Source organism: Mirounga angustirostris, unplaced genomic scaffold (genome assembly GCF_029215605.1).
Source record: "Mirounga angustirostris isolate CCGP_5_RB_7025 unplaced genomic scaffold, mMirAng1.0.hap1 SCAF_11, whole genome shotgun sequence".
Taxonomy (NCBI): domain Eukaryota; kingdom Metazoa; phylum Chordata; class Mammalia; order Carnivora; family Phocidae; genus Mirounga; species Mirounga angustirostris.
The window spans coordinates 30,024,190-30,037,890 of NW_026991719.1; the positions used below are offsets into that span (position 1 = coordinate 30,024,190).

Sequence of the window (13,701 nt, forward strand, 5' to 3'; positions counted from 1 at the left end):
GAAAAAAACCCAAAACACCTCTCAAAGTGGATGACTTAGCCCCTGGATGAAAGCTGTGGAGTTGACAGTTAATTTGACTGCCTGTAATACTTCGCACCAAGAAGTAAAAAATTCATCCTAGTATGTCATGTAAACACCTAAATATTTTTTGGTCTCATTGCAAGAAAGAACAGTCCTCCTCTTGAAGTTGTTAGTATCTATGTCGTAGTGCATCTGATATTGAAATACATATTTCATCAGTGGATTTTCATGAACAAGTAATGTTCTTTTCTTAAAACACACACACACACACAGATTTGCATTTAGGCAGACACAATAGCAAGAATGGGGGAGGTTTTACTTCCCATCCCTTGTTTAATCCTCGGATGATTTGGGAACACAAATGCAGGGGAGATTAAGTCTTTGACCTTGGGTTTAGTTGTCTGTGCTTGTATATAACTACTTTGTCATGTGTTGGAGCCACTGTGTAGCCAAAAGAGGATCCAAGAATAACTGTAACCATTAGGTTGACTTGCTTAAGCAGCCATGCAGATCAGATCTCTGGAGAAGTTGGATGAGTAGACTCTTTTACTATATGCAGTTACTGGGTTTGCTCCAAAATGCTTGATTCTACTTGGGTTTGATTTACTTGAGCCCAAAGCAGCACTAGAGTGACAGTAATGGAAACTTTGGTTGATAATAATATTGTGTGTGTGAGGGGCTCCTGGGTTTCTCAGTCGGTTGAGTGTCTACCTTCGGCTCAGGTCATGATCTCCTAGTCCTGGGATCCAGCCCCTGCTCAGCGGGGAGTTTGCTTCTCTCTCTCTCTCTCTCCTTCTGCCCCTCTCCCCTGCTCATTTTCTCTCTCTCTCTCTCTCTCTCTCTCTCTCTCTCACTCTCAAGTAGATAAATAAAATCTTTAAAAAAGGGCGCCTGGGTGGCTCGGTTGGTTAAGCGACTGCCTTCGGCTCAGGTCATGATCCTGGAGTCCCAGGATCGAGTCCCACATGGGGCTCCCTGCTCAGCAGGGAGTCTGCTTCTCCCTCTGACCCTCCTCCCTCTCATGCTCTCTGTCTCTCATTCTCTCTGTCTCAAATAAATAAATAAAATCTTAAAAAAAAAATCTTTAAAAAAGATATGTGTGTGCATTCATTTGATCTTTCACTGTGCTTTACTGTCAGCAAGTATCCTCATATCCACACATAAGAGCAGCTCTGACCCCAGGCCCAAGACTTCTTCCCGAAACTCATAGTTATCTTTGGAAGGAGCAGTGTATTTTTCAGACAAGCAGATAAATACAATGTTTATATATGCTGTTAAGATAAGGGGAAGCTGGGTGAAAAGTAGACAGAAATTCTACCAGTTTTGTAACTTTTTCGGTATCCAAAATTATTTCAAAATAATAAAGTTTTTTTAAGATGGCAAAAAAAAAAAAAAAAGATATGTGTGTGTGTGAGGTATTACTCTGAAATCCTCAAGATAAGCCATAAATTCAAAGATAGAGGCAAAGTCAGCAAGACTGGCATTCTTGGAGAACACATGTGAATGGTGCTCTCTGGGGTTGTGCAGAGCAACAGCTCTTAGGGGCTAATGTAGATTGCCAGTACGTTCTAGATGTAAGATGTAAGAGAAATTACCATGAGTGGCTTCTGAGATTCCAGGGCAGCTTTTATGCCATCTAATAATTATTGATCTTTCCCCCTTAGCATATGACTTTGATCCTGGAAAAACTATACACAGAGAAGGGAGAGTTTACATTAAAATCTTTTCACTGAGCTACATTGTACTGTGAATGAGGCATTGTAATGTGAATGAGACAAGTGGGAGTAAATTTTGATGGGGAAATGGAATGTTGGGCACCCTGGGTTGGGATGGGAAGTGTGCCAAGAAATCTTCCCAGTTCTTTTTTGGACTTTTAGCAGAACCTGAATATTGAACCCTCTAATGAAGGGTGCTTTGTCTAACAGAAGGTTCTGTTGGTTCCAACTAAAACTGGTTTAATCAAAACAGGAAATTATTGGAAGGACACGGGAGTACTTCATGGAACACAGGCAGCTTGACTTTACTAGGAATTGGTACTCTTTCCCACTCTCTGGATGTTACATGGTCCTTCTTGACTGCTTCTCTCTGCATATCTATTCCATTCCTTTATTCTCTGCAGTTTTTCTTTGCATCCCTGCACACACCCCCAATACCCCATGGTTTATGCATTTTATTACTAGCTACATGCAGAGACCAATTCCAAATTAATGGGCAAGAGAAACAGAGGAGGCTAGCTTAAGGCAGGAACCATCTCTGCTGTAATTACCTCTGACCAGGGGTGCAGGGTCATGTGGTGCAAATATGGATGCCTGCCAAGTCCTCTACTGTTCTCAGAAAAATCATTATGGGTGGAGCATAGACTCCAAAGCTAATCAATTATACCAACCTGGCAGGTTTCTGCTCTCATACCTTCACAGTCTTATACCACACAGTTATGACTAAATGGTAAAACTTGGAAGATGCAGCTGTTTGATCTCCTTTTCCTGTAGATATTTTCCCCCAGTCCTTACTCTGACTGTAACTTTGTATTTCCATTAAATTGTAAATCTAAAAATGCTCCAGTTCCAAAATAGATAATATGTAAACCCTTCTAAGCATATAAATGCATGAAATTTGTACATATTTATAATAATAAATCAAAACCAGCCTTAGTTTAGGAAAATAGCATATTACATGTGTTTTCCCTGTCCAAACAGCACAATAGTCAAAGAAACCTAACTGAAGCCAAACAGTGCTTTTGGTTTGAATGGGCATAAGAAGTCTTAGTGGTTGCCTCAACTTCTAGAACATTTCTAATTCAAAAATGCTATGCAGTCATTGACAGCAGGAGGTTGGATCCTGGTGTGTAGGATCATACCTGAACTTGCTAAAGCTCAAAGACCTGGCTAAATATGTACTAATATTTATTGACTTTTGATACAGATAGGGAAAAAATAATTTTATACAGGCCTGAAGAAATGGGAGAAAGTAACTCAAAGTACTCCATGTCTTGAAAATTGGCTAGAAAGATGTGCTAAATATTGAGGCTTGCACAGAAATACCCTGAGAATAGATTTTTCCAAAATTCTGCTTCATTAAGCAGCATTTAAAAATATCAAGGTCTTCAGAAAATATAACTGGAAATTTTATGTGAAACCTTATACCTCCATAAGGATTTCTATATTATGTCAAATTTATGCCAAATTTGTTCCAACAGTGAACAGCATTCAGAGGGTGGAGTTGAAAGAGAAACAATTTTCATTATCATAAGTGTTAAATGTTTTATTATTTAGGGGAGCAAAATTTGCCTCCTCAAAATGTGTCTTTTGGCCTGTGGATTACTTTAGGCTGATTGTTTTTAAGAAACAGATGACTCAAGGAGTTTTTCTTTTTTGCTTCTTCCATAACTGCCTGAAAGGATTTAGATAGAGGATCTGCTCCAGGGGAGAGCTATCACCACAGATAACTAGAGTATAATATGAACTGGGTGCAGTGGACAGGGAGGAAACTAGCAAGTCCTGTTTGATCCAAATCCTCTGTGTCCCATTGTTTCTGGAATGCTCAGCAAATATTGTTTACCAAACACTGATTTTTTCATATTCCTGGGAATTGCCTTCCTTCCCTTTGTAGGCCCAGACCCCTACCCACTTCTCCTTAGCTCAACTGCCTGACTGCCTGTGGGCCTCATAATCTTATAGAGTCCCCATATGTACATAATTAAATTTGATTTTTTCCTGTTTATCTGTCTCATATCAATTTAATTCTTAAGACTAGCCAAAAAACAAAAAACAAAAACTTGAATGGTAGAGGAAAATTTTTCCTTCCCAATGATTACAATTTCTCATTTTGCTTCTTTCAGACACATCACTATGCAAATAATTAACACAACCATAATAGCTAGATAATGCTTAAGAAGAATCACCTAAATGTTAAATATTGGAAAATTGTTCTTGACATCAGGAGTTGCCACATTCCCACTGAGCAGTGATATAGCCACAAAGGGGTACTTAGTCTCCAAAAACACTTCGATAGAGAAGTTTGTGTGTGGGAGAGTTTCCCAAGCATAAGAGCATTATGTTTTTTTAGTTAACACATGGTATCAAAGAGTTAACACGAGGTATCGGTTAACACAAGGTATCTCCTCCATTTATCCCTTAACAGTGTAATCCCTCATTCATAATAATTTCATCTGTTCAGACTTAAAACAATTTCTTGGAACCTTTCTTGTGAACGATATTTAAAAAAAAATAGGCTGTTTATTTCTTATTTTACCTTTATAATGATAAATTCAAAGCAGCCAAGGAGCAGTCTTCAGTACCACCATCACATGTATGTAATGTGTAATTATTATTATATATAATTAGTATATATGTTTATTAGTATATGTTTAGATACTATTTTCTTCATTAATTCTTGTCACATGCAGAAATTGAAGTATTCAAGGTTTTTGTTGGTTTGATGACATGATTTTCCAGTACTCGTTCCAAGTTTTTTATAATTATTATTCCTATGAAGTCATTCAACTTGGAAATAATTGCTTGCCAAAATGGAGTTTCTCTGGTGAACCACTCAACACAGCTTTAGTTTTATAAAGAACACCATTCTTTGTGTGCTGTTAATCTTGGCTTTGAAACACCACATATTATTCTTCCCACTTGAACAGTTCAGCTCCTGTTCTCTTAGTTATACTTTGGAACCATTAGACTTACTGCTGGAATATAAATGTCTGAGTCACCCAGCTGGTGACTCTTTGAAAACAGATTTTCCAAGTATAGATATATGGACTCTCTGCTCATAGCAACACGTAGTTGTTAGAAATCTGAGGACTTCTCGAATAGTCTGAAGACCTGCCTCATACAAGAAAAATTGTTGGCATTTTATTAGATGGCATTTTGTTACTTAGTCTGATCTTAACTTTAGCATTCAGTAGCTATGATACCACATTCCAATAGTTGACACAGAAGTTAAGTTATTCAAATAAATTAGTGCTTCCAGTGAAAATACTAAGCACATCATCCTAATTTTTATTTGCTCCTTTAATCCCATTTAAGGTTGCACTTCTGAAAAGCTATTAACAGGTTATAAGAATTTGATAAATCAGAAATTCAGGTATTCAGTGGATTATTCTACAGAACAGAAAATAATTTCACTACCAATTTATTTTCTAACCCAGACGACTTAAAAACCTTCAAAATGGGACACTGTGTTGACATAGGATGGACCCGACTTAATAAAAGAAACTGCTAACAGGCTATATGGCCATTATGGCAGAGCAAATTGAAAACACTTTCCTGTTTCATGTTCACAATGAAATCTGAAGGCCAAGGATTTTTCCTTGTCAAATCAGAGTGAAGTTATGTCTCCATGTCTTCCAAATTCAGAGAAAGTGGGTCATGGATAATTATCAGGCAGGACATGTTTGTAAGTGTTTTGCTCATGAGAATTCTGTATACAAATGAAAGTACTTTATACTGAAAACGTAATACATCAAATGAATGATGCTACCCCCATCAAATTAGAATATAGTAAGGCCGTTGGAAAGGAAAATCTCCAAAATGATAGAAAATGTTGAATTTATAGCTGTCAAATATGCATACTTCTGGAAGTTTGACATTAAATATAGCATAGAGTTGCAGATGATTTACAGTATTTTTTTGGCAGAAAAGAGTTCTGTGAACCTTTCAAGACTGAAGGGTTCGTATGAGACATGAAAGGATATCCTAACAAAAATATGTACTTCATGTTCAAACTGATTTTAGCAACACAAGAAAGTTTATTCGATTACATGTGGTTCTATTTATATCTTCAAGAAAAATTTCTGGCAACCATACAAGTGCATTTTATTGCCTCATTTAGATTTCTTTCCAAGTACACTCACCATTTATATACACAAAGGTGATGCGAAATTTCGACTTTAATTTTATGGATTTGTTCACATGCGCATGCGCGTGTGCACGGAAAATGAAGCATGCCTCTGTAATTAAAAGTGAGAAATAATGCAGGAGGGGCTGTTTTAACTTACCTTGCAAACACCGAAAACTAAACAAAAGCCAAAACAGAGTATCGACCCTTTTGCTACTCCTGTTTCTAATTGTGTCATTAGAGTAGGAAGACCAGTAGCCTGCGCTGTATCTCCTTCCTGTGCATTTCAAAATAAAGTTTAAAGAGACATTTAACATTCTTTCTCTTAGTGTTTATATAACTCAACTGCAGGGGACAGAAAGAATCTTGGGAGAGAATATGAAACAAAACTAGTTTTAAAAGTTTTACATAAAATGAGCATGCCATGGCAGGTTCTGTTTTCTAGGTAATATATATTATAAAGGAGAACATGAACTTGCAGACGTGTAATTTGGGAACCTGTTAATGGGTCTACACAGCAGAGAAGACACAAGTCAAACCACATCAGTGAAACCACTTTTATTTTTATTTTTTCCACATAGATAACTTCATGTCAGCTACAAAAATCAGGAAATGAAGAACCGATCGCGAAACTGCAAACTCAAAACCACTGGAGTGATAAACAGGTTTCCCCCAGAGGACTGTTAGAAAAAATAACCAGAATACCATGGATTCATATTTAAGTAGTAAACATGTCATATATTTAAAAATAATAAATATAGAACAGCAGTAGAGAAACTATAGCATAAACAGCATGAAGTATAATTTTATTTTTTAAGACAGATGAAATTTCTAGGCACAGTTTTAGGCATTAAAGAGGACACAGAGGCATAGGTTAGTGTGCGCTGCTCTGTACAAAAATACAGTCTGAATAAATTACATTGCTAGCCATACAATTAGACGTCACTTACCAGTCAGTTCATTGCATGTTTAATAATATACAGGTACATGCTAATCCATATATATCATTTATATTTCAAACACATAGGTCTCTCTATATTTGTCTTTAAAATTTACATGTTGAACTTACAAAAAGCTAAATAGTTGTGCAAGAAATCCAAGTAACTAGCCCTGATGAGTACTTTATGCTCTATGTGTGTATGCGTATATATCGCTCTAAGATAAACAATGGATTTATAGTCAACAGTTTTGCTTGTAAGAAAACATCAAACAAACCTAAAGCTGCAAAGACGTAATGTAGGTGAAAATTCACATGTGTTCATTCTGATAGACAAAAAGTATTTCGGATAAGCAACAATTTTCGTGTTGTACTGAGCTTGTTAGTCATGAAATACTTTCAAATATTAGTGATGGTAGAAATACAACATAGGGCTCTTCACTGGGAAGGGGAGAAAACTTATATAAGAAATCTACCTTTGAGTGTACTGCAAATATGTGTGCCTTAGCCTATAACATAGTCTGTCATTTTCCAGCCTGTCATATTGACAGAGAATGAAAACTTGGTACGACTCGAGATGTGATACCGGTCTAACAGCACACTGCATCCTCTGCTAGGACTAAGAAAAGTGCCTCACTGATGTCAGCCCCAAAGTACTGTTCTCCCATTATTCAGGAATAAAGAGACTCTCTCACAATAGAGAGTGTTTAATAGCCAAAATCCCTATCCAACAAATACTGTATTTCTCATGCTGCTCTGACAATATGCAATTAACTGCAAGACAGTCTGGCCCAGATTTCACTATTTTTCAAGAAAATTGCTTCAGAAGATTCTATGATACTAATATCCTTCTGGAAAACTTCCACCCATAGTTTCTTATGAGTCTATAGAGAATCATATACTTTTATAAAGGTTTCTCTCTAGGATGCATTTATTTTTTTTTTTTAAGATTTTATTTATTTATTTGAGAGAGAGAATGAGATAGAGAGCATGAGAGGGGGGAGGGTCAGAGGGAGAAGCAGACTCCCTGCTGAGCAGGGAGCCCGATATGGGACTCGATCCCGGGACTCCAGGATCATGACCTGAGCCGAAGGCAGTCGCTTAACCAACTGAGCCACCCAGGTGCCCCTCTAGGATGCATTTAATTACTTTTGTCTGTCATTGCTAAAGTAAGATCAAGCCTGGTTCTTCATATTTACTTTGTGATTCTATAGAGAAGTCAAAAGATGGAAGGGTTTTTTTTTTTTAAGCGTTTGAATAATAAAATAGATTTTTTTCCCCTGTTGTTCTGGCAACAGTTCTTAAGACAAGCTGAAAGCAGAACTCTGCTCTGGGAGGTAAAGCAAATTATTAAATACTATTGATGTGGTCCTGCTCTTAACAGATTTTGCAATACAATAGAACATAAGTAGGTTTTAAATGATTTTTCCAATGCTTCTTTCTGCAAAAGGGCCAAAACCAGGACATACTGTTTTAGTGTCTTTGTTAACAAAAATAACTATCTATAACTTTTATATTAGAACTGTATTATTTGATATAAAAATATGTTTATAATTAAACTATCCAAATTTGTGTATTAAACAGGATTAATGCAAGTTTGCAGTGTGAGATTAGTTGCAAACTTATTCCCTATCATTGATATTTCCTTCCTTCCATTTGAACAGCCAACAAATGATTCCCTTAACATAAATCCATCATAATTGTGTGCAGAAATCAGCCCATTAGTTAACTTCAGAGGACCAGGTGATAACCAGATGAATTCTACTCCTCTACTGAGACATTTAGACATTTCTATAAATCTATCACTATTCTTTTATTTTTTAATAAAGACATTTAAAGTACTTGAAAAAAAGCAGCCTTCTATTTTACTGAACTTTTAACAAAATGATCATTCTAATTGCTACTCTCTTTTGAACTACAGTGCTTGCAGAAGAATCATGAATTTTCAGATTAACACCATTTCAATTTTTCTTCTTATACAATTCTATTAAAACTTTCCAGTGAAACAGTAGAGAACACAGAGCAAAAGCTTTAAGGTATATGTACTTTTGTACAGTAAATAAGTGTGAATACCAATCTAAGCCTCTTAACGTGTACAAGGTTAGTGTTCAAATCACTTCACTAGAGCAAATATTACTTTTATATGTAATAGGCAAATGCATGTATTGGAGTAGGGAACAACTTATTACCATTTATACTAATGGTTCACCTTCTATAAAAATATTTAAGCTTGTTACATATGCACAATTATTTGCAGTAATGTTTGGTAAATGATTTAAAGGGTACTTCGGACAAAAGCAACTCATGCATATTTCTTTCTAGTTGCCCCAGGGAAAGCAGAGACTCTCAATTTTCCTCATTCTAGATATGGCTGAGGCACAATTGCTAGCCGCACAATGAAAAGCACATGCCTCCAAGTCTTGACTCCCTTCCTGGGGAGAAGCTGATTGCCAAAGCATTGCCTATATAGACCCTTCACTTGTCAAGAAAAATGACATGAACATATTGGAAGTTTGCAGCATTTGCCTATGTCTAATCAGCTCTCTTAATTTGTGCAGGTCCCTAAAATGGATGTGAACGCTGGTTATGATGTTGACAGCCAAAAGGCAAAAGATATTAAATCAACTGAGGAAACTGCTTGATGCTCCACATGTGTTTTAGAAAACAGTGAGTTAGAAAAGATAACAGACGTAATCCTTTTGTTGGATGGTTGGTTGTTTTTTAAAATGTGAGACTGTTGGTTCTAGTAGTAGTCTTCGTAGTTCTTAGGGTTCAGGCAATAAAGGATGGCACCCCCAAATGAAAATATAGTTGCACCCCAGGCCAGGCCATAACCCCAGTTGAACTCATGGTAAATTTTCAAGCTCACAGTTTCAATGAACTTGATTGGGTAAAGGACCAGGCTGCAAACCTGTAAAACAACTGAAAGAAAAGCAAATAGAAATTAGGAAAGTGTTCTTTGCAGGAAATAAAAGGATACAACATATAAATATATATGTATGAGAATTGCTTTGTAATCAAACATAAAAGCCAAAAAATTTGAAGCATTGCTTATTCCAGATGGTATACCTTAAAACATTAGCAATTTTGTCTTTAACACTGTTTCACAATATAGTAAGAATTACTCTACTAGCAATTAGTAACTCCCCATAATAGTACTTGATGAAATAATTAGTGCAATAATTTACAAGAGCATACAAAGTAGTGATTCTCACTTTATAGACATACATATATAAGCATCACTATTATGCAAGTAGTACTATAAGCTCAACAAAACAAAACCTGTAAATAGTTCCCCGAGAACAGTGACCGCAAATACCCGAAACCCTCGCTATTTATTTATGCTCTTGAGGAACTGAGGAATTCAAATTCATTTGTACTGATGAAAGTGGTCAAGCTGTGATTTAAGACGTGCTTTTCTTGCTGCTACTTCTCCATACCACGTAACTCAGCCAATGATTCTAGCAACTCCTACCATGATGCCTTTGCTTATATTCCTCTGATCAAAAACGATTTTCATTCCTTTCCTCTCATCCTTCAAAAGGGGCTCAAAAGTCATCTTTGTCAAGAAGCCACATCCAATTAAACCTTTGTGTTAGATATAACAGATGACATTTATATATTTATTCTTCACCTACTTTCAAAAAAGAATGAAATCAATGAAGGCATAGGAGCTAATGGTACTGAAAACATCAGCTAATGTTAGCTACTACCATCAAGACAAAACTCAGCTCTTTGTTCTCAGCTAACTCTTGGTTCTTAAGTCAGTTGTCAGTCAGGGCTAAAGGGGAACTGTGATGAGTCATACCTGATTTAAAAAAAAAAAAATTCATCAGGAAAGGGAAGGGTTGTTGTTTTTTCTTATATATCTAAAATTAAAGTGGTCCTTATCCTGTTGATATCTCTATATGGGAGACACTGGATTACACAAAAGATGATGTCTTCCATTCAAAATCATAACTGCATATTGCATGTATTGTATAATTTCTACTTTATTTCAATCAACTTAACTAGAATTTATGGGATGCATCTGCCTCATTCTCTACTATAGGACAGCTTCTACCCTCAAGAAACAATCTTAAAAAATCTGGGTACTATGTACTATGGGGCAGGGGTTGGCAAACTACCAAATCTGGTCCGCTGTTTGTTTTTGAAAATAAGTTTTCTTGGAACACAGCCAGGCTCGTTCATGTACTGTCCACGTTACAACAGCAGAGCTTGGATAGTTGCAAGAAAAACCATGCAGCTCACGAAGCCGGAAGTGCTTACTATCTGGCCCTTTATAAAAAAAAGTTTGCCAACCCGCTACATAAAGTAAATGTTTAGTCAAAATGATTATTATTTAACTCATCTTAAAAACACTGTAAATTCCAAATGTACAACAACAAACACATGAACAATTACGGAGACAAGAATAAAATTTTATATAGTAAAAAAAGATACAGTTTATTACCTTTTTTAGAAAGAGCAGTAGGATGGATAGCGTATTTAATTAAACTGGAGTTTTGTGCTTTAAAGTCTATGCTCATCTATTCTCAGTACCTATAAAAGATCCTTATTGCCAATATGATTAATGTTCCCAGAAAGTCTACATTAATGGTCCTCTCTCTAGCGTAAAATTGATGAACTCCAGAAAATTCATGAGGGTGTGATTCCACAAAATCATTCCATTCTGTAAGGTTCTGACTAGGGGGTCAAGTAACCTTTCTGGAGCCAGATATAAGAATTTGAAACATTTTTGCCATGTAGCTCAACACTGCACCTACCACACTTCCATAGTATAGAGAGTGGATGGATAAATAGGTCCATATAAAAGGAGAATCTCTTGGCATCCAAAATGAACATCACATCTTGTTTATAGTTTAAAGGTCTTAGAAAAGGTTTTAAGTCATTGTTAGGACAACTGACAGCTCATTATATAACCCATACTTCCTCTACTTCCAGCAAGTGCTAAATGTGTATTAATTAAAAAAATAAAGTCAGCTGGCTCTGTGACTTTGTGAGGGAAAGGGTGGTTTCATGTATTAAATGTCTTAAAACTAACAAGAAGTTAATTACTATCAACCATGAACTACAGAAAAACATTGCAAAGTTAGTAAGTTTAAAAGATAAAAAGGCAATTTCTCCTCAGGCTCCTATACTCTGGTCACTAGTCAAAGCATGACTGATCTTGCCAGTAGGTGATTGAAATACAAATGTGAAGTAGGAATAGTCATTCATTTACTCATTCGACAAATTCATTCATTCAATAAAAGTTTGAACCAAATTGTACAGTTTAAGGCATGGGTAACAAAAGTCGCTACCCTCATGGGGAGGCCGTCCATTAAGAAACAGACACAGAACATGGCAGGTATTGCCAAGAGACGTGAAAAATACAAGAACGCCAGAAAACCAGATAGAGGGATGCAGGCTGCTCTTTCAGATCAAAAGCTGGGGAAAGCCTTTTTAGGGGAGGAGGAGTCATTTGAGGACAGACCTGAATGAAGTGAGGGGGGGCAGGTCAATCAAATGGGGAGTGAGCAATCTGGGTGGGGCAAGACATGAGACGTAAGACGGAAGAGAGAAGCAGGGGCCCATCCGGGGATGGACCTGTGAACCACGGGCGGGAGTCTGGATTTTCTTCTTAGTGTGATGGACAGCTGATAAAGGAGTTTGAGCAGAGAAGTAATAACTGATCTGAATTCTATTCTAGAAGGATTATATGGGTTCTTTTGTGAAAGAGCCAGTCCCTAGGGTGAGTTGTTTACCTAGGCTGCTTTTAATATTCATTTCAATGTGTTTTATTTAGCAAATACTTGGCCTCCTTGGTATAATACAATGACATAATTTCCCTCTAGTGGAAAAGTGGAAATACAACTCCATTAGGCTCCACTGGCATATTCTCCTGAGCAGCTTTCTTAGAGATAAAGCTTTATTGTGTTGTAGCCAGATGAAAATTACCCTAAAACGCTTTATGCCTCTGCATTATTTTACTCTCTTTAGAATCACTGAGAGAAATGCATGTAATAGCAAAACTGAGAAAAAAACATATATAAGCCTGCATTTGTAAATAACTTTTTCCATTTAATAAAAATACACAGAGGCAGGTAAAAATGCCTCCTTGCCTTTTGTAGATGCTGTGAAGGGAAAAACAAATACATACACAAACCGAGTCCAGAACTCAAGAAAACGTCATCACACTTACATTTCTACTTTACCACCAATCAGTGAAACATAATAGGCATCGGCTGTGGTATTCTCTATGCTCTACCTCAGGGGCAACATTAGTGAAGTTGTGTAGCATTTTAGAATTTAAAGGGAATTTGAAGTTCATTTTATACCTCTCTCCACTCTTTTGAAAAGAGGCAACGAAACTAGTAACCATGAAATTGTGTGGAGAGAGGCATGACAAGAACTTAGAGGTACTAATTTTTGTCTTATGTCTAGTTTTAAGGGGCTATTTTTCAGTGCTTTCAATGCTGAACCATTGAAAACATTCAATATTGAAATATCCAATACTTTCATTTAAGGGGATATTTCAACAAAAACTTATTGGATGTTGACCATGTGGCAGGTGAAAGGGATCAGACAGACAGGACATGGCCCTTGACCGGTCATATTTCATACTCTATGGTGAAAACAGACACATAGATAATTACAAATGAATGTGTTCAACAGTAAGAGCAGAGGCATGTTCACTGATCCATTCATTACACATTTTCTGAACTCTAACGATATCCCAAACACCATTTCTGCCTGGACAAAGAAGGGAGGGCTTCCGAGAGGAAGCACCATTTGAATTGGTTCTCAAAGGATGGACAGGACTTCGTCAGAAGACAAAAATGAAAAGACCTCTGGGAAAAAGCAGCAGCTTGTATAGAGCTTAGCAGTATAAGAGGGTGTATCTATAGAAAAGTCAGGAG

General features: G+C 36.7%; 1 protein-coding gene and 1 long non-coding RNA gene across 2 annotated transcripts in view; one reads left to right on the forward strand and one right to left on the reverse strand.

The window, feature by feature from the left end:
- LOC135361914 (uncharacterized) overlaps nt 1–13,701 on the forward strand; it is a 109,905-nt gene that overhangs the window by 74,373 nt on the left and 21,831 nt on the right. The window lies entirely within an intron of this gene.
- The window catches only part of TMEM47 (transmembrane protein 47), a 29,351-nt gene continuing 22,055 nt past the window's right edge, over nt 6,406–13,701 (reverse strand). Inside the window, exon 3 of the mRNA XM_064573908.1 lies at nt 6,406–9,721. Within this exon, the coding sequence (XP_064429978.1) occupies nt 9,543–9,721 (179 nt within the window). The 3' untranslated portion in view covers nt 6,406–9,542. The remainder of the gene's footprint in view (nt 9,722–13,701) is intronic.